The sequence below is a fragment of the Petromyzon marinus genome, chromosome 20, assembly GCF_048934315.1.
Source record: "Petromyzon marinus isolate PM22_M1 ecotype Great Lakes invasive population chromosome 20, UKy_Petmar_22M1.pri1.0, whole genome shotgun sequence".
NCBI lineage: Eukaryota > Metazoa > Chordata > Hyperoartia > Petromyzontiformes > Petromyzontidae > Petromyzon > Petromyzon marinus.
The window spans coordinates 7,892,554-7,918,777 of NC_133686.1; the positions used below are offsets into that span (position 1 = coordinate 7,892,554).

Below are 26,224 nucleotides of genomic sequence, written 5' to 3' on the forward strand. Positions count from 1 at the left end.
GTCTGCTTTATGTTCACGAATGCGGTCCGAGATATGGCGTTTGGTTTCTCCAATGTAACTACTACCACAGAGGCAACTTAGTTTGTAGACACCAGGGTATTGTATGTCCGGAATCACATCTTTTACAGACGGAACCAGATCACGGATTTTATGTAATGTGTTGAAACGGACCTGGATCTTGTGTTTATTCAAGATTTTGGAGATCTTTTTTGTGATCCCAGCAATGTAGGGTAAAGTGATGGTTTTGAAAGGCTCCTCAAGAGGGTTCTTCTTCATGGTTTGAGTGATAGCTTTGCGGATTGTATAGTCGGAGTAACCATTAGCCCTAAGAGCTTGGTGTACGTGCTTGAGTTCACTGCTTATGTGTTCCTGGTCGGATATGCATTGGGCTCTATGATACAGAGTCTTGATGAGAGAATTCTTCTGTGATGGATGGTGGTGGGAATCCGGTTTCAGATAAGCATCCGTATGGGTAGCTTTCCTGTAGACAGAGTGGCTCATTGAACCATCAGGTCTCTTTTTAATTAGGACATCCAAAAAAGGTATCTTGCCATCTATTTCGACTTCCATGGTAAATCTGATGGCTGGGTGTATGGAATTGATGTGGTCGAAGAATTTGTCTAGAGCAGGCCGGCCATGTGGCCAGATGACAAAAGTGTCATCCACGTACCTCTTCCATAAGGTTGGGCGCAGAGTGGCAGTCTGGATGGCGTCAGTCTCAAATTTCTCCATGAAAATGTTAGCTATAACTGGAGAAAGGGGGGAGCCCATTGGGGTGCCCTCAGTTTGTTTGTAGAAAGTTCCATTCCAAGTGAAGTATGTATTGGTTAAACAGTGTCTCACCAGGGGGGGTACCTCAGTGTTTAGTCCTTGATGAACCAAAAAATAGAATACAACAACAAAATTAAAGAATTACTCGACGATGGTAGTTATACAAAAATAAAAAGAGATCCCACCAACAGCCTCGTCACACAAACCAACAAAATAATTTCTGATTCAACCGCATTAATTGATCAATCTAAACAGTTTTCGTTGAAACCTTCTGCTGCCAGGCCACCAAGATTATACGGCTTACCAAAAATACATAAAGTTGATACACCTCTTCGTCCCATAGTCTCTACTATCAGCTCCCCCACCTACAAACTAGCTCGTTTTTTGTCTGAAATCCTGCGTCCTTTCACTGGAAAGACCACCTCTGCGGTACAAAATTCTACTCACCTGGTATCAACAATCAAGGGTATTTCCCTGTCCCCAGACGACCTGCTTGTCAGTTTTGATGTAGTTTCCTTATTCTCCAAGGTTCCTGTACCTGACACCATTGCAATCATTGAAGACTTGGTTCATCAAGGACTAAACACTGAGGTACCCCCCCTGGTGAGACACTGTTTAACCAATACATACTTCACTTGGAATGGAACTTTCTACAAACAAACTGAGGGCACCCCAATGGGCTCCCCCCTTTCTCCAGTTATAGCTAACATTTTCATGGAGAAATTTGAGACTGACGCCATCCAGACTGCCACTCTGCGCCCAACCTTATGGAAGAGGTACGTGGATGACACTTTTGTCATCTGGCCACATGGCCGGCCTGCTCTAGACAAATTCTTCGACCACATCAATTCCATACACCCAGCCATCAGATTTACCATGGAAGTCGAAATAGATGGCAAGATACCTTTTTTGGATGTCCTAATTAAAAAGAGACCTGATGGTTCAATGAGCCACTCTGTCTACAGGAAAGCTACCCATACGGATGCTTATCTGAAACCGGATTCCCACCACCATCCATCACAGAAGAATTCTCTCATCAAGACTCTGTATCATAGAGCCCAATGCATATCCGACCAGGAACACATAAGCAGTGAACTCAAGCACGTACACCAAGCTCTTAGGGCTAATGGTTACTCCGACTATACAATCCGCAAAGCTATCACTCAAACCATGAAGAAGAACCCTCTTGAGGAGCCTTTCAAAACCATCACTTTACCCTACATTGCTGGGATCACAAAAAAGATCTCCAAAATCTTGAATAAACACAAGATCCAGGTCCGTTTCAACACATTACATAAAATCCGTGATCTGGTTCCGTCTGTAAAAGATGTGATTCCGGACATACAATACCCTGGTGTCTACAAACTAAGTTGCCTCTGTGGTAGTAGTTACATTGGAGAAACCAAACGCCATATCTCGGACCGCATTCGTGAACATAAAGCAGACCTTAAACACGGTAGGACCAACACCTCGGCCGTAGCAGATCATTGTTCTAATTCAGTAGGCTCACATGCCATTGACTTTTCCAAGACGGAGGTTCTTTGTAAGCCATCTGGCTTCCATGAGAGATTCGTTCATGAGGCTATCCACATATACAAACACAGAGACAATTTCAACCGAGAAGATGGATTCTATCTTAGCAATCATTGGAAAGATTTGATAAATCATTTCAGTTCTTGATTGATTGTTCACGCTTACAGTGCCTTTCAGACAGCATACATAAAAACAAATTTCGTCTCCCCCCTCCTCTTTTCAAAAAATAGATGGACTAGTCCTGGCAAACTGCCATCGTTGCGCGTGACACAAACGTTATTTTTATATATATAAATAAATATGCCGTTTTCAAAATAAATTTATGCAAACCGACACACCTGATGATGACCGTTTGAGTTATGGTCGAAACGTCGTGAGAATTTTTTTATTGTTTTATATATATTTTGTTATTTTGTTGTTTCTCTTCAACGTGACTTTACCGAAAAAACTAAGAATATAGGGTAAAACCTATTCTTATTTTTCACAACCCTCTTGCCTTTTCCGTGTCACCCAAAAGGAAAAAGGGATCAGCAGCGGCGCAGGGGGGGGGGGTGGGCGGTGGGGGTGTTGAGTGGCTGTGTCAGCGTGACTCACGCAGGAGTCCTGCTGCACCGTCTGCAGGAGGTGCTTGCCCGGCACGAGGAACTCGAGCAAGTAGCGCAGGCCATCGCCCTGGTAGGCCTCCTCCACAAGCGAGAACACCTGCTCCAGAACGGTGGCGGCCGTGGCCTCAAACGGCGGGTAAAGGGCCGACAGCGTGGCCTGGATGCAGCGATCCAGCGAGGTCGAGTCCTAAACGGCGGGGAGCAGGGCGACAAAATCAGGCAATGACGCAGCCCTCCAACACAACTGATGTGGACTAGGTGGGGTGTGCTCTGCTGAAGCGGGGAGGCACGTAAAATAGAACTGCTTTTTGTGTTCAGTTTGTTGTCCGTTCCCCCGCACCTCCGATTAGCACGGTTGGCTACGTACGGTGCGAAAGCAGTTCAATGTACATGCATGCAAATAGCGACAGCACTTATGGCACGTTGTTCAAATGAGACGTTTCACCGGAAGGGTAGGTAGGCATTTATAATGAAAGGGCAATGGCCCATGACACATCTGAGGAATAAAAAACTGGGACATATCTCGGTGAGAAGAATATTTAGGTATGGCAGAAGAGGGGGGAACTGCATGTTCATGCATTGTCTTGAGTGGTGCTATTACTGCACAACTGAAAAATAAATTAGGGCTTACAATGTCCCAGGAAGCCTTACAGAGTTCCCAGAAGTTAACTCAAAAGGACGACGGATCCTGGGAAAATCAGGACAGGTGGAAACCCTACCCCGGGGCCTGCATGTGACCGAGCCTGACCTGATGGACAGTTGCACAAGTTGGGCATAATTAAATTGTTGGTACAACTTGGGCTTAACCCCACTGTTGATGGAAAGGAAATTCTTAACACTTGGTTTAAAAAAAAAACAGAAACAAAATCACGCATTTTTCGCCCATTTAGCCATTTTCTGCCAAAAAAAATTCTGAAAAACATTTTTGCTGAACTTGCCAATCAGAGCTCTCGTCTTAAAAATAAGTCAGCCAATTGATTCAGCACTTGCAGAAAAAGTTATCGCGTGGACAATATAATTGAGAGCCCATATACAATGATGTATTTCAACACTGTGTTTTGAGCAAACTCGTAGGAATGGGATCCATTTATAGATACTGCATACATCACATTCTATCTTCTTCACAACTGCCGGCTGCATCTTGTGAAAAGCAATGGCTCCGTATCTTACATTGAGGATTCGTGTTCAGATTTATTAAGTACGCAGACGTTTAGTGGGGGCTTTAAAATAAAGCCTCGTTTTCTCTATCCTGTACGTGTGATGTATCTTTATTGTCTTGGGGGGGGGGGGGTTATCTATTAATGCATCGCACCGTACATTTACATTTATACACAGTAAGAATATGGAACAATAAGCATTGCGGGTTGTGTGGGTATACGTGGAATCGTTTAGCAAAGCACACGGTTTTATTCATGCGAGTCCCATACGTCTATGTTTACTTTACAGCAAAACATCAAGCGAGACGGCAATTAACTCACAATTTTGGGCACGTTTCCAATGCACTTATACACAGGAGTGAAGTGCATAAACTGCGTGCATGCCCGACAAAGTATCTTTCAAGGTTTCTCGAACAATACAACCACTTGGTAAAAAAAGGGTCACTTTATCTTGGGGCACCCACATCCTTCGATTGAAAGTCGTTGCTGATGGTGTAACCTCACAACAAACGCAAAGTGCGGCTTAACTGCGGGGCACAATAACAAAATCCGGCAGCCTAGGTTGGGGGGCTGTCTATTTTACACATTTCAGGGGAATGCTTTGGCGTGCGTAGCAATTCACCGGGGCTTGTTTTGTGTCTCACACATTTTATCTGCAAATCTGGTTTCCTGAGTGAGCCAGGCAAAGAGTAAAAAAAAACATAACTTTAGTTTTTTTTTGCTTAAACAAAGGAACATAAGTTGCAAAGAACATTGCAGACAGAAAGAGACCAGCCAGAGTCCAGCAACCAAAGGGATTTTAGCGAACTCAGTGCAGTTTCCACCGAATACACCATTCCTACCTGTCCCTGCACGTCTCACATATATGAGCGCACACTCTACGCTGGCAGATCCGATGTTTTGAAAAACGTTATCGATTTGTAATAAGCCGTGTTTTAAATTCAGAATCGTAATTTGAGATCGGAGTGGAGTTGGTGGCACGGTGGTGTGCGCGCTGCGCTATGTAAACTTTGCCATCTGAGTTTCTGCGCTGGCTATATTTTCATTTCTCAGCAAACGACTGGCGATGGCGAGCGATGTCTGAACGCGGAGCTGCGACGCTGTAAAATATGGTCAAACAACCCCTGAATGACTGGCACGGCATGGGGAGGCCTTCATTCGGCAGTGGATTGACAAAGTGCTGATCATTACTGTCTGAATTGAATTTGTCATTCGCAGTACGGTATTCATTTACATGGTGCATGATTCCAAACATGTATCATAATAATGTGCTTTTAACCATGGTACTATGCTACAAATACTGTACAAAGGAAGTACAGCATAAGAAATTAAAATATATCATCTTATGAGGAATTAAACAACACGTCCTAACATCTCTTATCAGTTGACAGTGAAATAAACAAATGAGCTGAACCGATAACAGCAGAGCCACCTGTAATGAATGACCAGACGAAGGAACTCGGGTGTCTGTGATGCAAACACAAGACACGCTTGCTCACTCACACAGGTACAAAGACAGAGATTCCCCCATGTAGCCTTTAACTCACTTTTGGGGTAAGTGCTGCTAGCGTGCACCTATGCAGGCCGGAACGGCGCATCAGCGGGTAGATGGCCAATACCACGCCCGACCACCATTGTCTCCCCAATGCCTGTGTTTAAATACTGCAGCACGAACTCATGTAAGGCCGAGTCGACCTAGGGGAGCCCCAAATACCGGTTCAGACAATCGTCACTTAGAGTTGGCAGGAATCAAACTTGGGTTGCCGGGTTGACAGCACCGCGCGTGAAACGCCACTCTGCCCCTCCCCGCCCACTCACACGCGGGCCAGCCTGAGGATGCCCCCCCCCCGAGTTGATTTGATTCCTGGCTGTGAACCACGCCAATGGCATTTCACATCTGGCCATCGTCTTGCACCTGGCCGTGGTTGACTCAGCCTCGAGCGAGTACCTGGTACGGATGGCGTCAACGGCGGCAGCACGAGTCACCCCCTGGGTGACTGGCCGCACGACCCCGCTACTCGTGTGATACGCTGAACGTAAACAAATTCTTGCGGTCAGATTCCAATTTGTAACCACCCCCCCCCCCAAAAAAAAAAATCAGAATTTTCTTGATAATTACCAGAGAAGAAATAATTACTTTTTATTATTATTCGAGTATGGTCCGCTTTAAAAAGCTCGACCCTGCCTCTGCCTGGGAGTCAAATAAAATTTGACTGTGATTGGTGATTGTGTGTGACATGCATAATTCATTGCAACTAAAATATAATTCTAATCTCAGCTAACAATGCTGCTGTTTGTAAAGTTATGAGAATTGGCCACAGGTCTGGTCTTTGTAGAAAATTATGAAAAGCATTAGCCTCAACAATCATGATCTTTGTATGCACAGGACAAGTACAGTAATATGTGGGATGGGCAACACATATACCCATATCTGTTGCGATAGAAGTCTCTCTGCACTGGTAAAGAAGAACCTCAGACATTCATCCTGACCCGGCATTATGCCTGTAAATATCAGGCAATGCCGGGCTAAGTGCTGAAATGTATGAAATTCATGGCAATGAAAAAAAAGTACCCGATGGCGTCTTTACCAAGTGCATAAGGAAGGTCTAACGTATACAGTAGGAATACACAGGGTGGATCATAAAATAAACGTTGCGTATTTACACCTGCCGCGATCACACCCACAAGTCAACTTTCTGAACCATTGAAACCGACGATGTTGGATAAAGCGTGAGCTTCCCCTTGCTGGCCACACTCGCTCGCAATCCGCCTTTTTTTAAAGATCAAAAAGCAGAGAAGCTTTGATATATTCTTTCTCTGAAGCCATTCCCCCCCACCCGCCCACCAGAGCCCTAGACTCCTCAAAGTAATGAGACCTCTGACTTTTCAAATAAGGCTGCAAGCGTGCATGTTAAATCCAAACGACCTGGCTTGATTGCAAGCAGACTCTCTCTGCTCAAAGGGACGACGAATAGGGACAACCTAGTGGGTGGCCGCCGCTCTCCATCGCAAGCGCAGGGCTCTTCGCCATCATCAACACCTTTAGAGAGAAGACGACAACAAAACCCATGTACTGGATTTGCAAAGATGCTTGGAGAACTGTCCACATGCATGTTCCCAGGTCATGTGTAACGGACACTCTGTCTCTCCGTTTACTTTTGGCCCCACTGAAGCACACTGCGATTCATTTTCATCATCACCCTGAATATGGCCAATAACATTTAATCAATCTCAGGGGGCGCTTGCACTTACAACTCGCATTGATAGGGCAATTGTTGAACTCTTTAATCCACGCGACAGATCTCATCAACGAGGTTTCCCAAGGAGGAGTAAGAATGAAAGAGCACTGCCCCTCTGTAAGTATCCCATGGCAAGGCAAGTGCGGTGGAGTCGCAGGGTCTCAAGTCTCGCTCAAAGTATAAACCCATGTCAACAGAAAGGTGTGCTTGCTTGATCGATACGTCTATATGTACCATGCCTGCAAATGACTGAGCGAGAAACCCCAAAAAAGGGTCTCGGAACAACAAAAGATCAGTAAACTGCAAGTGTGAAGTGATACTGACTTGTAACTTCCCCCTCGCACTGCGTACGCAAACATAATCTTTCCATAACCCATCACACCTGCCGTGTTGGCATTGCACTTTGGGGACTGTGCACCAATAAATCACCAATCCTTTTTTTTAGAGGCTGAGTTATGCTTCCGGCGCACTTTATTTGAGATTCCGCTGCTCACTCACAATGAGGCCGAGCCTCAGAAGCAGGCCAAACGATTTGAGTCACAGCTGTAGTAGGGCTCTGCTCAATAATTTTGGTTGCCACACTTAAACAATAAAACTCTATTGGCCGTTTGCATTTGTCACCGAGAGGCATTGCTTAAACAAACTGAGCAAACATCGCTCGTAAACCAGTTCACTTTATTTCCCTTGTCTTGCGGTGACTACCCTGGGTGCTGTGTATATAACAGTGAATAACCTGAATTGCTCAATTGTGGAGAATAAAAAAAAGTGCCACACGTAAAGGTGCAGCCCTGGCAATTGCTCGCTGCTGGGAAAATGGGCCTCCTCCACTCGACCAAACTCTAGAGCAGCGGTGGCCAACTGGTATCTCCCCCGAGAAGCATGCAGCGGCTCTTCAATCCACCACATGCGGCTCTGTGGAAGGGGCATAACGTTGAACGTGCTATCAGAGCAGTTGCAAAGAATAATGAATGTCTCCCGTGCTGTGCCAAAAACTGTCAATATATACACACACACACTCATGTATACACTTGGCTCTTTGCAGAACTCACGGGTACTTTTTTGGCTCTTGGTCTGTTACAGATTGGCCACCCGTGACTGTAGAGGGCAATTGGTCTACTCTGCCACGTTAACCAGATGCGTTGCAAGAGGTGGGGATCACTGCACTTCACCCCACCGCGAGCGAGCTGCCAATCGACTGCCTGTGGTGTGCCCATGTATACACTCACGCGGTGCCACAACTGGCCCGAGCCCTTACACCACTCATTTACACATTGTCAACTGTGCTTAAACATTGATGTGCTCAAACTGTTTTGTATGATAAATAATAATAAGGCTAATGTAATGGCCTTTACAAGACATTTTTCAGAGGCACTAAACTTGAAAAAAGCACAAAAACTGCAAGATCGCAACTCTCCATTGAATAAATAAGGCTTTTAGAAGAGGAGACGTGGATTTAAAATAACAATATGCGGAAATAATAATACAAAACAAGAGTAATTAAGATGACGCATGATTTTTTTTTAAAGTCTTAAAATGAGATGTTAAAACTTCTCCAGACTTTGAGTGAGTGATTGGCTCAGACAGCGAGGTCCTAAGTTTATGTCTAAGAAAACAGAAAAGTCTAAAGTCTCCAAGACGTTGGTCGTAACTCGCTGAGCAAGAGACAATCCAACATCTGTGCAATGGAAATTACAGACATGGGCACAGAGAAAATAGCTAGTTCTAAAAGATAAGATGGCGCCAAGCCATTTAATGCCTCAAATATTAATTGTTAAATCTTAAAATTGATTCTGCAGGCCTGGGCAGCCATGTCGTGGCTTTAGGACAGGAGTATTACGATAGCTGAGTTCAGTCCTGGCATACAGGCAGCGGCATTCTGCACGCCAGTAAACGATCACTGTCTTTGTGCTTAGCAAACAAGAGTCCAAAGTTATACACGTGTGTTTTATGTACTGTTTAATAGTCTGTAAGTTATACGTGTAAGGAATCCTGGGTATAATCTCAATACATTATTGCCCTTGGTTTCCACGAACCGCTGCACTTTCAAGCTAACCTTCATTTCCCGTGACCGAAAAAAAAATTGCTCGTGATTTGGAGATGCTAGCACGTACAGTATTACACTGTTCCCAGTAATACAGCCCTGTCTTTAACCAAAGGATCCAATCGAGTACACACACAGTTAATCACATGCATATATTTTGTTTTCATAGGGGTGTATAAATCCAATTAATCTATGGCATATTAGAGAGAAATGAGTCATTCACTAACAGAAGCAGAAGTAAACTCTACAATTGCTGTGCCAATTTTAAAGAGATGTGACAAATTCTCGGAGCGTTTCAAAGAATTATATTCTCCACAGAATAACGTTTTCTATAAAAACATGCTGACCCAATTATCCATTGCCTTTTTGGATGAAAAAGCCCGGATTATGTTGTTTTAAACAATGCTGTAAAAACAGCATCATTGTAATAAATGTGTGGAACACACACATACCCCAAAGCCCAGCAAGCAAGTACATCAGCCTATATCCAAGCAAAACATTTAACAGTGAAAATACAGGTTCCCACAATCATTTCTTATTTACCATATTAGTCACATTAAACGGGGTGTAAAACTTTGCATATGAATTACATTTGACCGTGCGTTCGGTCTGTAGTATGGCAGCTATGAACTTGAAATTTGCCAGCACACAGGATAACCTGTCGCAGTGCGAGATATCAGTCAACTAATCGCCAGTGTAAATTAAACTAAACTATTTTTTATGTTACCAGGTAAGGCCCACTGAGCTACGTAGCTCTTTTGCAGAAGCGTCCTGGTCACAAATGATAGCTCAACGAAGTTGGCTTATCTTATCGCAGCCAAATACTCTGAAAGGCACGTTTCTAAATGTGGAGGGAAAAACCGGAGGACAACAGAGACAAATCCACACGACCACACGGTTAACGCGCAAACTCCAAATATACAGTCTTCAGGGTCGGGATCGAACCCACAACCTCCTGTATACCTGGCGAGGTAGTTAACACCCTGCTATCATGGCACCCCCCAGTAAGCAAACACAGGCAAATTCTCCCATTCAACACCTTTCATTTGTTTGGACGCTCGAAGGGCAATGCTACAAATGACAGTGAAACCTATTAAAAAAAACATAGTAAAAAAATGTAACCATAGGTTTGCAAATAAAGGGCCACGCAACGGTTAACGTCAGCCCCTCACCCCACGCTGACCCTAGTGGCAGGTGAAGATGCTGAGATGGGGTCCCAACATTGTACCCCGTTGCAAGTAATCAACCGGCTGGATGGACTCAAGAGCGAACCAATTGCATACAATTCTGAGTTTTTGAAGCAAAGCCCGTGGACAATGGATAGTTTCTGATCTGTGCTGTATTCCTGCACATGTCCCTACTCGAAATCTTTGGAAATGAGCTTTACAGCTCATCGGATTCCTCCAGCATAAATGAAACATTCCGATTCTGATTCACAAGTGTTCACAAGCTACATGTTGCCAACGTTAAAGTCTGCTGCTGGACGCGAGGGGGCTTCAGGCGAGCGTTTGTGCCGTGTTGCTCTTCATCCTCCGTTGAAAGGAGCGCCGGCCACAGTGGTTTATTAAATGTCCCATGGTTTTGAGATTCCCAACGATTGCACGTCGAGCGAGACCGCGCGACATCGGGGCCCGAGACACACGGCAGAGCGCCGCGTGTGTCCATAGCAAGAGAGCGATGAGGGAGAGGAGGACGGGGGGGGGGGTAAAGAACGCGCAAAAAACACAAAGAGGACGAGGGAGGCCTTCGTAGCAGAGCCAGACAGCCACAGCCGGATAGCAGAACACAATGGCACGGGCATTTCAGAGAAAGTAACACAATCATGGCGGCTGAAGGCCGAAAGCAAAGCACGCCCACACAATCTCACAGCGCCTGTTCATTGCGTTCTCCCTCCATCCTTTCCATCGCACAAACTGCGAACAAAAAAATTGGGACGAAATAACTACCGTATGCCACGGATTCAAAAGATGCACTCCCCCTCCCCACCCCCCTGTATTTTAAAGATACGTTTTGATATGTATCCTGTCATCAGGAAGGTGTGTGTATGTGCAGCCGTTAGTGCGCTGCGCTACGAACCCGGCGGCCCAAGTTCGATTACCGCTCACGGCCAACACCAACAGTGACGATTTTTTGAAACGGTCTTGGGCCTCCCCTATGTAGACTCAGCCTCAAATGAGTAAATGGTGCGTTGTGTAAACGTTGCCACTATGGAGACAAAGGCGGTCGGGCGCGGTGCTGGCCACCCACCCCCTCGTGTGCCGTTCCACCCTAAATAGGTGCTCAAAAACAGCACTTACGTCAACAGTCTGTTCAGGCTCATATATGGGGGATCTTTGTCTTTTTGTGTGCAAGACCATATATCTGTGTAACGTTATATTGACGCCGGGCACAAGGCTTGGGATGCGTTTTACTTTCCAGAGCATCTTACAATCCAGAGAATATGGTAACCGCTTATAAAATGAATCCCATCAAATGCATGCACAACATTCGGACAAAATTAGTTGCAACAACCTCGATCGAATAACATTTCGGGTGGACAGTAGCTGTAATGTCACAATTAATAAACAGTCAATCGTTGAAAGTTTTTTTTTACAGTTACTAGCCTTTAATTTTTGTACTTCAAGAGTACAACTACAGTGCACCATCAAAGCAGTCTATTATTACCACTAGACTGTCACATTAAAATAAACATCTCAACATGGCTCTCAGCCCTTGATCGGCAGCCAATATAAAAAGAGACATTTTTTTTCGTTCGAAATCGGTAATAAACAAAAAAACAACCCCCCATAAACATTTCAAGAGCCCGCAATGCATGTGAACACGAGACAGCCCTTAATCAATAGGGTTCACGCAGCATTACTGGAAGATCCGCACGCCACTCCGGAACCGAAGCGCCCCGACTCCCTGCTCTAAGCAACGCACCGACTATCCGAGCCAGTTTATTTTTTACACAGACTGTACTTTATAATGGTATTACATCTTTTGCTCGTGCATGTTCTCTGATTGACGTGTTCCTTGTTTTTCCCCTCAATGTAAATTCCAAGCACGCAGCTCTCTGTGGTTATTTGCGCACTTTTCAGCTTTTGTTCGATTTCCTTTGTCAATGTACAAAGTTCTGATCCATGCATCACAGCAGGTGATATCCACCGATTCAAAATTCAAGACTTTTTTATTTGAGGTACATGGCCATACAGGTATTCCTTTTAATTTCTCCCAGTTTCCACCGAATTAAATTCCTTCTCATAGTGTACAAAATTCCAACCGTAATGTTATTTGACATTCATTAGACTAATTTTTTTTTTAAACCTGACTACCAGCACTGCACGTATGTGGCAGATTGTAGAGAAACCTTTCCTAAACCCGGCTTGCTCGTGTAGTTAGGTTGCCCTGCAAAATTCGAGGCGTGATCTTGGCAGTCAGGGAAAGTCAGCGGACCCGTGCAGCGGCACGTCTACAGCAGGATTTTATGGCGGGTGGTCGAGACTAACGATGGACTTGGCAGCCAAGGGAGGAAAAGCAAACCCAAAATGACGTCTACCGCGGAGATGTAGCAATGACATCAGCCACGGTGGGCATGAGCCAGAATTGTCGTTGCATCACGAGACCCCGAGGCGATGGCCCACGTCTCGGGGATTGCCTTCTTCAATCCAGCAGCAGACAGATCAAACATAATGTCGTTGGTCGTGCGTGCCGCACGCACGTCAATCTGTTGGGGCGCGCGGCACCGGCTGGGTGAGCACGCAGCTTTGTGCGAGGAGTCTAACCCGCGCAAAGACGCCACGTCGCAGGGAAAACAGAACACCGTGGGGAAGGGCACAGCTGCAAGCGATTAGAGGGCAAAGGGGGGAGGGTCAATTAGAACGCGTTGCGTTACCCACTCGCAGCAGTTACCTTTATATCCCAAGCTAAAAAAAAACCAACACAAAAAGGGGTGTCGAGAGATATTGACGCGGTGCAGTATCAGGGCTGCGTGGTGGTGGGGGTTCTTGGTAAACATTCCACGCGTGTGTCGGTGACCAGTGTCCCCACCGTGAAGGTGTCGAGTATAAATGTATTAGGAAAACAGAGAGGTGTCCAAGATTAATTGTTTTGACACCGCCGGTTACTTTCCAGCCATCGCTGTTATAGCCCCCATTTAAACCGCCCTCCCTCCTCCTCCTCCTGGGTTTCCATGGAGAGGCCACCGATGTGATTCCTGTTGTTTATTTGTGCTCGCTTTCTAAAATAAACCCACGACTGTGTTTCAAGGAAAACGGATCAGGTGACCGAGGCAAAATGTAAGTGTATTAAAAATGAAATGAAATAAAGAAATGGCAACAACCATGTATGTAATGCTTCTCTGAAGAGAACTAAGTACTCGATGATTATTGAACTGAAAGAGGATGCTGATATTGGAGTACAGTATTGACAAATGTCACCTAAGAATGAAGAAGTCATACAATAATTGTAATTGTTACGCAAATAATTTCCTCCATTAAACAAACATTATTTGCTTTGTCTTTCGTACCATGAACTACTGTATTGAATATAAACATCTCATATTTCATCCTCAAAACCCGCCAAGTAGATCAGCGGTAGAGCGAGCAGCTAGCGCCAATTCACGCGCAAGTCAACAGTGGTTGTCCTATGGAGAGACTTGGCCCCACCATAGGAATTAGTAAATTCTACCAATGGCTAAGGGATAGCAACAGGAGATCAGCACTGCTTCCTCAATGCTCATTGGATCAAGACATTACTTTGACTTTTTTTTAATCCTCGAGAAGTTTGGTTTACAAGCCGACTACATTTCAAGGAGGTATAACACCGTAATCACAGTAATTAGTTATCCCTTTCACAGCAGGACATCCTCTCAGGGCCAGCGATAAGCCCCTAACATCATGTCTCATCTCGAAACATTCGAAAGGCAACCCCCAGCAGTGGCAGCTATCCCTGTGCGGCACTAGGTGACTCAGCACCTTGTGTGCATGAGTTTGTCAGTAGCGGGCGGTTAATATAACCCCACAGTAATAACTAGGGTGGCCAGTCGGATTCGAACCATGAACCTCTGCAGGCCACCAAACCATGCGTGTGGAGGCCTTCAGCGGTGGATTGACAAAGAGCTGTGTAGGTTATAACTCCCCGGTCGATTGAAGTCTCTATATCTTTGGGGCAAAAGTAAATGTGCGATACTATAGAATCCTCCAAACTTCATTGAGGCTCAACAATATAAACTATAGGTTTCTCAAGGGTGCATAATTCTTTTGGCTAGCCATCGAACAAAGACGGGTCACCACATCGCGCGCTCTCAGATGCCCTTCTGCGGCCGTCTGGAACGCTCTTCCTTCCGGCATTAAGAAGCCGCTGGAGCCATACCACTTTTAAACCTCGATTGAAAACGAATTTCCTTTAGAACTGCTTTTTTTTGTGTTTAGTTTTGTTGTCCTTCCTCCCGCACCTCCGATTAGCACGGTTGGCTATGTACAGTGGAAATGAAGTTCAACGTGTGTACAATCGACGAATGTGGTGGTGCCCGCTGGGCCCTGGCACCACCCCAATAAGCACCGGATGCCGGGTGTGACCTGCTGTCCCTGCCTCACCATCAGCAATAAATGAGCGGTCGCGCTGTAAAAAAAAAGCTGCAGATAGCGAATGTGTAACGGTACGAAACAAACCACCTCTGTGAACGCATCATCCTGGAATTTAGCAAATCATACACGCACGGCGCTTAAACTCCTGTGCTCATGAATGTCTTAGAGCTCATTTCTTTATTTAATGGTTCACGGTGACAGATGCTTCAATTGCGCTATACAGGCACTTTTTGCTAAATACATCACTCTAATTTAACAGCAACTTTGTTATACAAACACTGAATAAATTCTTCTTCAAAAGTGTAATTTTACTGTCCTTAGCGTAACATAAATTACACGGAAAAATATAAACGCATAATTTGTTTAACTATTCATGCATTAATTTATGTTGTATACATTTATTTATTTTAAACACAATAGAGTAACATGCATTATTGCTCTGTCTGGCTAATTTGCAAAAAAATCATTGAACTTTATATTTGGCCAGCAAGCTTTTCTGGCAGACGACGAACGCGAATATAACAACGAGGTCAGGGCCAGTCTCCTGTACTTACTTGACTTATTTTGGGGTCTCCAATAAATGTCGACCGGCAAGACAATCAGCTATCACCACCTCCCCTGACTTAAACGACTTTATCTAAACTAAATACCTGACAACACGTCCATTAAACAAAAACATGTACGTTTAAATGCAGCGCCATGTCTTCTACACTTTGCACACTGTGGACTTGTATGGAGGCACAGGCCCAGAAGTTAGATTTAAACCAATGAACCTTGGACTTGCCAAGGAGTGAGCTACCTTTGAGCCACACCTTACCACCCACGTTCACTCCCACTGTGCGTTTCCATTAACTCAATTAAGAGTACTGTACTTATGCTTCTAGGGGGGAGGGAGGGAAAGGTTAGGGAAGGATTAAACCTTGACTCGCCTAAGATATTCAACCCCGTAGCAAGTATTTCCAAAAAAATTTTAGTAAAAAAATTGTGTCAACCACGAGTCGCAATAACTTGAACCGAATAAGTCAGTTTTTTTTGGGGAATAATAAACGGAAGCAAAAAAAACGCCTGGGTAATTAGGGAACAATAGAAGTAATTGTAGTTTACAAATTAAAACAAATACGGTAATCAGCCACAAACAATGGTAAATACATTTCTAAAGCTAATTCTTAATTTAGTACAATGAGTATAAATATGACGGAATTAACATTCTACAGCTGAATGTATATAAAAATTCAGCTTCAATATATCTAATATTCACTATGCACTGTTCGAGTAATAATAAACAAACACCCGTGCATATCACCACGTAGCAATAAAAGAACACTTTAGGATTCAAAGACCTGCGGTCTTTCTCTGGCATGTACAGGCTACGGTTATTTTAATTGGACTGATTCAAGGCGGACTCTTGTCTCCACGATGAGCCAACCGCAGCAACAACAAAAAAGTCAATAAATAAATGCCTGCATGTTTATGACTGAAGGAATTAGAAACCACACATCCACCAAAGAGTGACAAACTACATCAGGGTGTAGCACACAAGGTTTTGGGGGCTGATTAATAATTGCACCCCCACCACCCGTCCCCGGTCTGGGCAGGCCAAAGTTGGGAGTGTGGCGGGGGGGACAAAAATATGAATGTGCACCACAAACAAGAGGGCCTGAGCCTCCAGCCACAAGGGACACCTGGGCTGCTGTGGTTTCACATATATGCGTCACGATAAAATGAGTAGGACAGATGACCTATAATAAGGACATTAAGAAAAGCGTATAGTTCCAGGTGGAACCGTACACTCCAGAGCGTTGTTTGCCTGGCGGGTATCACGCGATACGTGAATTCTGTTCAATTACACAGTAGAACTGCACCAATCGGAGGTGATATGATGGGGGGGGGGGGTACCATGTCGTGCCTCCTGTAATCAAGGTGGTTTGTCCCTTGATCCACAAAATACGGATCGCGCCGACACGGTGTGCCACAGATTACGGGAAGAATTAGTCATGCGATTCCGTTCATTCGCATAAATTCTTGCAGGTTACACGTAACTCGCGGCTAAATTAAATTGCAATAAATGTGTGTGTGTGTCATGAGATCACAAGACCTACATGATGGCGTATTCTGCCATATGATTCCCGATGTCAAAGGAATTTTCAACGTTAGAAATGTTTCACATTTTTCATTTTTTAGACTTGGATATCAAAGTGTAGAGAAATGCACAATTTTCTTCTTCCAAACATATCAGGTAAAAAAAACATTTAAAAAAATGTTCTTCTGCCAAGCAAATGATGTCAATCACAGCTCGTGTGTGCTGATACAAAACAACAACCCCAGCAAATAATGCTTTGCATTTAACCGCTCTCTCTGCAGCTCCGTGATTCAAAAGCGCCACAGAGTTCACGTCGCTAAGATCCTGGCGAACACTCTTTATGGGGAAGCATTGTTAAAATTATATTATTATTGCTTCTCTTATCCGTGGGGTAAAAAAAATCACGGATAACCCGTAGATGATATGATGAAGTTTTCACGCGATTCCTCTTGATGATGCTAGTAGCCTGATGATGCAAGTTGTAATTTCTGGTGAAACGTCGTACATAGAATTGTAAATGTTGTGGGTTTACTCTCCAACACACAGGTGTGCTGTACTCCTAACGAATTTGCATGTTTTGTTTTACGTTAAAAACTTTGCTAATTGGCTGTGCCGGGTGGTGGCGGGTTTAACGACACATTTATATTGACGCGATCTAACTCAAAAAAACCTCTATTATGGATAATATTGGTTGCGGAAGCCTACGTGTTCAACTGGCTCCTCTTATCCGCGAAAAAAAATAGTAAGTGGAGTTGTATAGAATTATTAAACCACTGCTGTAGGACTGGCAAGAGCCAAGTGAAACTGCATGACATTTGCCATTTGGGAACCGCAGCACAGGACCACAATTGCTTTAATATGTCCAGGTAACAGTATCTCCATAAGCCATTTCCCGTTATTTCATCAGATAATGACAATTGCAGAAATCCAATGCCCTTTGTTTGACCAGGTCATGGTACTTGGATACATCCAGAGGCTTTATTGACTAATGAACAGTGGCCTACATACATCCAATGGCATTTATTTAATAAAGTACCAGTACTGTACAGCACTTACACAAACTCAACCCCCTATATGACCTCAATCGACCAGGTATCACCACATATTCTGTACCACAGCTAGACTGTCTATGATTCACAGTAAACTAGGGAACAATCAAATGAATCTAAGGTTACACGGCAGTATCACCTCTCTTAGTCAACATTACAGCATGAAATGTAATTATTGAAATTCTTTGGAGTAATTTGTGCTGTGGTGGCGAGATGTTATCTCCCTCACCTGCTATGCAGAAGGTAGGTGGGTTTGATCCCGACCCAGACGATGCCTGTATATGTGGAGTTTGCGGTGGCATGGATTTTTGTCTGGGTTCCTCCACATCGAGAACCGTGCGTGTCCATTATTTGGCTGCTACTATAAATTCCCACATATGATATAAGTGACTTCGACGTGCTATCGTGCGGCCAGGTCACTTCTGAGAAAGAGCTAAGAGCTCAGCGGGGTTTACCCGGTAATAAAATATTTGAGTTTAGTTTTAGTTAATTTGCATAATACTTTGAATTACGCCACAGCCCTACACGTAACACAAACAAAGCACAGTCCTCATTGTGCCATAAAGTGACATCTACGATCAATGCCAGGATTATGAAAAATACAATAGTGTACGTGTAAATAACACGAACAAAAGAAGAGGCGTTAATTCAATCAAAATAAAGAAATAACTTGAACATGTAGTTTCTGGAATGACTATTTACAGCCCTGTCAATGCATTGCTGGATGGAGGCCTCCACGTGCAAAGTCGGTCATAGATGTTGGTTGATCATACGTCAAAACACGGCTGGTTCAGAAATGAACTAGTTCAAATATATGTCTATATGTTGAACTTATTTCACACCGTACTTAGTCAACCGTGCTAAACGGAGGTGCGGGGGAAGGACAACAAACTAAACACAAAAAAAGCAGTTCTAAATCAATTCGTTTTCAAACTTGATTTGCCTTCCTAATATCGGAAGAGCATTCCCGACGGCCGCAGAAGCGCATGTGAAAGCACGCGATGTACTGACCATCTTTATCCGATGGTTAACCAAACGCCGCTGCGAGGATGATTGTAGTTTGCTTGATGGTTTGTGTTCCTTGACGAGATCAGCAAGGTATTGTGGTTCATTTATGGCTCGAACTTTGTGTGTAATGAGTGCGACCTTATAATGTAATCGTTCAGCAATCATTCGCGCCTGATGCTAGGTTGCCAAGTTCATGGCATAGGGCTACGAACCACTACAGTACTCCACCACTGCCCACATACTTAAGATACTGTATTTGTTCGAATTCAATAACCAAGTCACAAGGTTTGTGGTTTTCATCAGCTTACATAATGTGGCCCGAGTAAAAAAAAAAACATGATTATGAATTAGCTGCCAAAAAACTGGTCCATGTTTAATTAAACAGTCTTTCACAAGACAGCGGTTTAAAAAGTAAACCACGAACATCAACGGAGATCAAAGTCCGATAGACTGGATTTCAAAGTGTTCAACGGAGACGTTCCAAATGTCTGGCAGCAAAGTTAATAAAAGTAAGCAGTTACTGGAACTAAAAAAAAATAAAACCACGATTATAGAGAGCCTAGCAGACTTTGGGATGAGGCGGAAGATTATTCGGTGGCACCAGCATCAACCATCTGCAGAGTTATCTGTGTAAACGCTCCTCCGTACAAATTGGCAGACTTTATTTATTATTATAAATGCAAGCAGCAAGGCTCAGAGACTCACTGTGCGACCATGACTTCTGGTTGCACCGCGAGTAGCCACACATCGCAACCACGAACACGTAGGGGGTGCTATGGGGAGCAAACACACGGCTCAACCACGAATACGTGCGCAGAAGGCTCGCGAATGTTTTACAGACATATTCGTAATAAGCTAACTCATTAGCTGCACGATTAAGTTCCACGCATGATTAGTTCATAATAACAACAACGCATCACTCCCTGTAATATACAGTACAATACGTCTCTATCAGCATGCCCAAACAACCATTTTTTTTATATTACAGTATTTAGTATGGTAGAGTGCACGTAAACGTTCTGTAAAAGCAGCAATCGTTATTAAAGCATTCAATTGTCATGGCCTCAGGTTATGAGCTACCTTTGAGCTCTGGAATCCCGTTAAAAGAGATGCATGAGAGGGGACTTTCCCAGTGCCCAATTGTCACAAAGCCTAAATATAGGTCTGGAGCATGCTTGCGTAATGACCTTTCGCAGACTCGCTCAGTCAACCTGCCAAACTGTGCTGACCTTCTGTCGTTCCCCTAATGCATTGCCACAGAGCTGCACGCTTAAACATGACAAACATATCACGAGGAGATTTATACAGAACATGTGTTGTGGTTAGTGCATTATTGTGTATGTGTATGTTTCACTTGAGGCATTAATACCAGGGACAGGTCACATGGAGTTTATATACGTATCACCACATGTATGGTACGCATATGAATGGGGGACAAAATCTGAATATTTTATTTATACTAGTGGAATCCAATGAGCTATGAAGCTCTTTTCCACAGTGTCCAGAAGTGGTTAGCACACTCCGGTATGAACCAGGCAAACCGAAGTTGGAATCCTCTCCATGGCTAACATCAGTGGTGATAAATGAATAAGTCCCAGGCTTCCTCTTTCACCGACCCGTAAAGTTCAGTGTGAAGTATGGCCAAAAAACCCAATTCCTGACCCCATGTGCAGAGCCTTTTAAATCCAGCAGTGGATTGACAGAGAGCTGCGTTTTTGTCCCCTTATATTGCAGTAAAAATACTGTATTACAGCACTCTATGTGAAAGAACACAGCCAAAACATTTGGCATCAAAAATCTAATATAATGCAGTACTCAAACTTCACACCAGGGTAATATTTGACTTAATTTGTTGAATACAGATGTACTACAGAAATCCTCCACTGTAAAATAATGCATTCCTAGTACTGTACTGCATTTGTAATAGCAAAGCTTTAAAGTCTAAAGCATTCTCCATGAGACTTACGCATGCAAGGTCTTTCTCACGATCTCAATCCAGCAAAAGCCAAATAAATCTCGCGCATTTCTTAGACCGCGAATACCACAGGAACGGCGGCTTAGACACCAGGGCTTAAGGAACACGGCTGGTCAAGCACGTGGGCATGGGGCTGCGAGGCGACCCGCAGATAGCAGCATTCAGCGTCGCTCCTCGTATGCAAGGGTTTCGTCCCACATAGGAAACAAAATGTAAATCCCACACCTCCGATTGGCACGGTTGGCTACCCAGCCGGTGTGAAAGAAGTTTCATATACATAGTACATACGTGGTACATTTACGCCAGACAGATTCTTAAATGCTGTCCTGTACTTGGCGGGGTTCTACCGGGGTAAATAAAGGACACACTTATTGTCATATTTGCATTATAAAATCCACAAATGTAATGGCAAACGCCCACCACCCCGTCCCCCCCAGTGGCAACTGAATGATCAGGTTCAAGAAACTGTGAGATTTACACTCACGCCCGCAGTCCTCTTCCACCAACTTGCGTTTTTTTGCTTATCGACTCTCGCATACAGACTGGGGAGAAAGGCCATGCAAATTTCACGCACTGCCCTTGGCTCAACTTGAAAACGACATATTGTACAGTAGAACTGCAATATGATACCATACTGTAGTCCTTTATTTACGCCAGACAGTCTGCATTGAGCTTTAAACACCACTGTGCAGCATATCAGAACGGTCCTGCTTGAGATCTTTTACCAATTCCTTTTTTCTCCTTGTACTTTTGCTTGCCGGAGGAAATTGGAGTGTTATGCTCATTATCCATGAATAATATTATTGCTAACAGGGGCCATTGCCCAAAATGGCACTTATTATATATTTCCTTTTTAAGAGAACAGCATCGTTTAAAAAAACAAGTGTTGAGTTTTTATTTGTGCTGTGCGCCACTGCCAATGCAGTGCCACCAAATAATTCAATAATGCATTAGGTCTAAAGCTATGATTGTCTTTTTCCGTGTGATTAGACTTCACAGAGAAACGCCTCTGCATATTAAGGGATAAAATGTAACTACATGCACATAAAAAAATATAACTATTGTATGTACGCAATAAAATGGAACTGATAACGTCGCAGCCCTGCAATTGCTTGCTCATGCAAGAACGCTGCAGCCCTCCTGGCAGAAGGGCTTTCACTAGAGATACTCTGGGTCCCCAACCCCCGGGCCTGTTAGGAACCGGGCCGCAGAGCAGGAGGTGAGAGCGGTGAGTCCGCGCGTGGCACGCCCATTATTTTATTATTTACCACGTCCGTCCGCGCCTCTTTCCCGCACTGCGCACTTGTCTCAGTCACTGTGTTGGTAAGTCCACAAGCTGACCCTGGCCAAAATTAGTAAAAAAACAAACGTCGCTGGAGAGCATCTTTGAAAAGGTTGAAAGACCCAATGATGAACCCCCCCCCCCTGGTCCGTGAAAAAATTGTCTTCCACGAAACCGGTCCCTTGTGCCAAAAAGGTTGGGGACCGCTGCTCTAGTGGGTATCGGGTATACTCTTCCATACTTGCCAGATGCTTTAGAAGAGGTGGGAGTACCCACACGTTACCCAGCCATACGCGACCTGCCAATTAACTAATTTAGTTTGTACCCGTTTATCCTGCGGGGGTGGGGGAGATTTTGAACTGTTGCTCTGGGAGATTGAACCTGCGAAAAACTCTTGATCGCATGTCCATGCTGCTTACCATAATGACACCGTGGCAATTTCCCCTGAATACAATATACATTTTTAAAAACAATTGGTTACCATTACCCGAAACCTCGTGACCATTGTTAACACTGCATCCCGTAAAAAAAGTACTGTAGTTGCACTATTTACGTGGAAATACACAATTTAGTGCAGGTATACATCAACTGCACTTCGCGTATGGGCGGAGCAGTGTTACCACAGAGCACCGTGAACCCAGCGGCCTGGGCTTCATTTCCGGCCACCACTAACATCAGCGGCGAGCGAAATATGAAATGACCGTGGGCCCCCCTTCGCTATTTCGCATTGACCAGCACGGTGAGGTATGACGAAAACTCCTAAATACCAGTGCAGCATGTGGAGGCCTTCACCAAGCGGGGAGCGCTGATTATAATCAATGTTATATTTCATCGACCGCACGTGAAAAAATTCCTTTTTTCGCCATAAAACCCACAAAATAAAACGTTTTGTATCTGTATACATCTTATATGCTGCAGCTCATACGACCCCCAAATATAGCCACAGAAAAACCAGCAGCACAGTTGTGCATTGTAAAGCAAATTTATTATTTAATTTATACAGTGGACATTTGGGGCGTGGGGCCCGTGGCTGCCAGTGGGTTTACAAACTTGACTGCACAGTCCCGACTCTCTCTGCCCAGACTAAATACAAGCCCTGCATTGTCGTCGCGTGCCTTAACACTCGCTTCCTGCCTGTCTCAGCGCAGTTTCCCTGGGAGGTGCTCATGACCTTGCACCGCCTAAAAGGAGGCGGCTTTGGCTGCATACTCAACACGGCCATGGGGATCTTCACAGCGTGTTATTTTCCTTCGGGGGAATTTTTTTTATTAATACTGCATGAGACTCAGGAGCTCCAGATGCAACGGGGACAGAGGATGCTGAAACATAGCAGTGCGCCAGAACACTTTTTGTGCCACTTCAAAGGACTTGCACGCTGTGAATCCACAAATTCACGCTGCCACGGCTCGCTATTAATACACGCAGCAGCTGTGTTGCGGTCAATATCAATTAGCAAAATCACAAGGTGGGCAAACATCATGTGGAAACAGCGGACGGCAAAGGGGGGAGCAAAGCGTGTCAGCCGTGGTGGCGCACAGTTGCGACCCCGATGTTTTGGAGGCAACGATTGGTGGATCACACCGGCGTGCGAAACTCACAAATCCATTGGGTTGCGAGATGGCCCAGAGATGGCAGCACATAAAATGGGTTTTTGAATTCATCTGCGGAAGAGTGATTGTTATCCCCCTTCATGTGAGTGGGTTTTCCCTAGATAGTCTGGTTTCTGCCCACATGCGAAAAACTCAATAAGGGAACTAGCCAAAAATCCGATTGCAGAGCCCGACAGAAATGTTTTTATTGCGACTTTTGTGGATAGAAGCCAGACGTTATTATTGAAGTTAATATTAAATGATTGAAAGTCAAGTTTCATTAATGTTACACTATCAAAGACAGTTCTCAAAATTTAATGACCAAAATTATTAAAATATTTTAAATTCTGCAAAATAAACCTCCATTACACTCTATTGAATATCGTGTAATGAATGGACTATGTACACAACACTACACGGATAACACACAGAAATACAACATGTCTTTGTGACATATTCCAGACAAGAATATTTACACACCTGTGGACTTTGGTTAATCAATGCAATACACAGAGTTCGCGCTGAGGTTAGCATTACCACACGGCTACTGTAGATACAATGATCGCTTCTTTGGTCAGGTAGTTTGCGGTAGTTTAACGTTGGCCCACCCACAAAAGTTATACTTTTCTCACGGTGGATTCTGTGTAGCGATCACAGCTACCGCAAATGTAAATTAAACACGTAAGATTTCACAGCCAGTCATAATTCAAGTGTGTGTGTGTTTGCGTGTTTCCTCTGCGTTTTGAGCATTTCCTCGCTCAAGCTTTCGCCATGCACTCGTGCACTGCGCAACTCCTGTAGAGGTCCGACAGTCGTGGTCGTGTACGTTTCTATTGTGACATCACGGTGGCTAAGAGATGTTAACTACCTCGCCTGGTGTTACAGGAGATCGCGGGTTCGATCCCGAACCTGACGCCTCTATACAGGGTGCTTCAAAAAAATGTTAACACTCCGGAGAATTTGCAACGACCACAGGAAATGTGCTGCCGCCTTCGGGCTCTGGATATCACCTGGAGAAGATTCCAGGGCACGTGTTGGCAATGATGGCGAACACGTGGGAGGCTCTTTGACTTGTTGAAGCTATTAACATTACATTTGTTATCATGTTACAGTGCATTATCCGTTCTTTTCCATTAAAAAGATAGTCCCATATACGTGTAAACATGTTTTTGAAGCACCCTAAATTTGGAGTTTGTGTAGATTTTTCTCCGGGTTCTCCGGTTTTCCCTCCACATTTATGAATGTGCGTTTAGAGTCGTTGGCCGCTATAACATTTCTACAAGATAAATCAATTCGTTGAGCTATCATTTGAAGCCAGGTCGCTTCTGAAAAAAAAAAAATAGTTATACAGCTCAGTGGGGGCTTCACCTGGTAAAATTAAAATAGTTTCGTTTGCAAAAACAAAAATACTTTCGTCTTTTCGTTTCTATTCCTGAATATTTCAATCAGGGGCAGGGGGAAAGGTAGCGTGTAGGTCTAGTGGGTGTCTCGCACGTCTCTCAGCAGCCCCGGTTGCTGGGCTTGTCAACTGGGGTACCCACGGCAGGATCCTGCACCCTCACCAAGTTATCTCACGACACGTCCAGCAGGCCGGGGCCCAGCGACTGAAGAAGGGAAATGAGTGCTACCGGGCAGCCGTGGTGGGCGGGTGGGGGAGCTTTGCGAGCCCGGCCACCGACTGCCCCCCCCCCGCCGCCCCCCCCACCGTGCATCCCATCCGCCTGCTTTTTCAGTTTGCACTGACCGAGCTGAAACACAATGGCTTGCGCTCCCACCCGAGCCCTTTTCCACACCACCACCCTCCCCTCCCTCCCCCCCCCGAGGAAATATTTCATGCGAAACAGACATTCTTGACTGATTTGTGGCCATTAATCAAGACTCCTGCATACATCGAGCAGCAGAGTTGAATTGCACATGTGTAGCTCTTGGCACTAAACGTAGCAAGGGCATCCACCTAACGTGCAATTGTTCTGTGCGATTTGCAAAGGCAATGCAATGCATTTATGGAAAACGGGTATTTTTATTTTTATTTCGTGACATCACTTCTGGTTTAAGAAACTTGCCAACAACACTAAAAACACGTTATATCGCATATAAACAAAGACAAGCCATGTAAAGGCAGCATCTGTAACCATTTAATTCACATTTTGTTTTATTCTCAGATGTTTTGAAGTTGCTGCTCAGTTCACATAAAGAAACATCTGCTGTCTGCCAAAAGGGTGTTTGTATTTGGGGGGCGAGGGGAAGAGGCAAGATTCTCTGTTTCCTAAGGCACTAGTCCAGCGGTTCCAAACCTTTGTGGACCCACAGACCACCGTGCACCAATAA

The 26,224-nt window shown here is 44.5% G+C and overlaps 1 protein-coding gene across 4 annotated transcripts in view; it reads right to left on the reverse strand.

Moving 5' to 3' along the window:
* Nucleotides 1-26,224, reverse strand: part of LOC116944140 (pleckstrin homology domain-containing family G member 4B-like) — a 164,948-nt gene that overhangs the window by 69,972 nt on the left and 68,752 nt on the right. For all 4 annotated transcript variants that reach the window (XM_076068280.1, XM_032957610.2, XM_032957608.2 and 1 more), the window contains exon 2: nt 2,899-3,096. Coding sequence is in view for 2 of the 4 variants with exons in the window: in XM_032957608.2 (XP_032813499.2) it covers nt 2,899-3,096 (198 nt within the window). In the remaining 2 variants the exon portion in view is untranslated. The remainder of the gene's footprint in view (nt 1-2,898; nt 3,097-26,224) is intronic.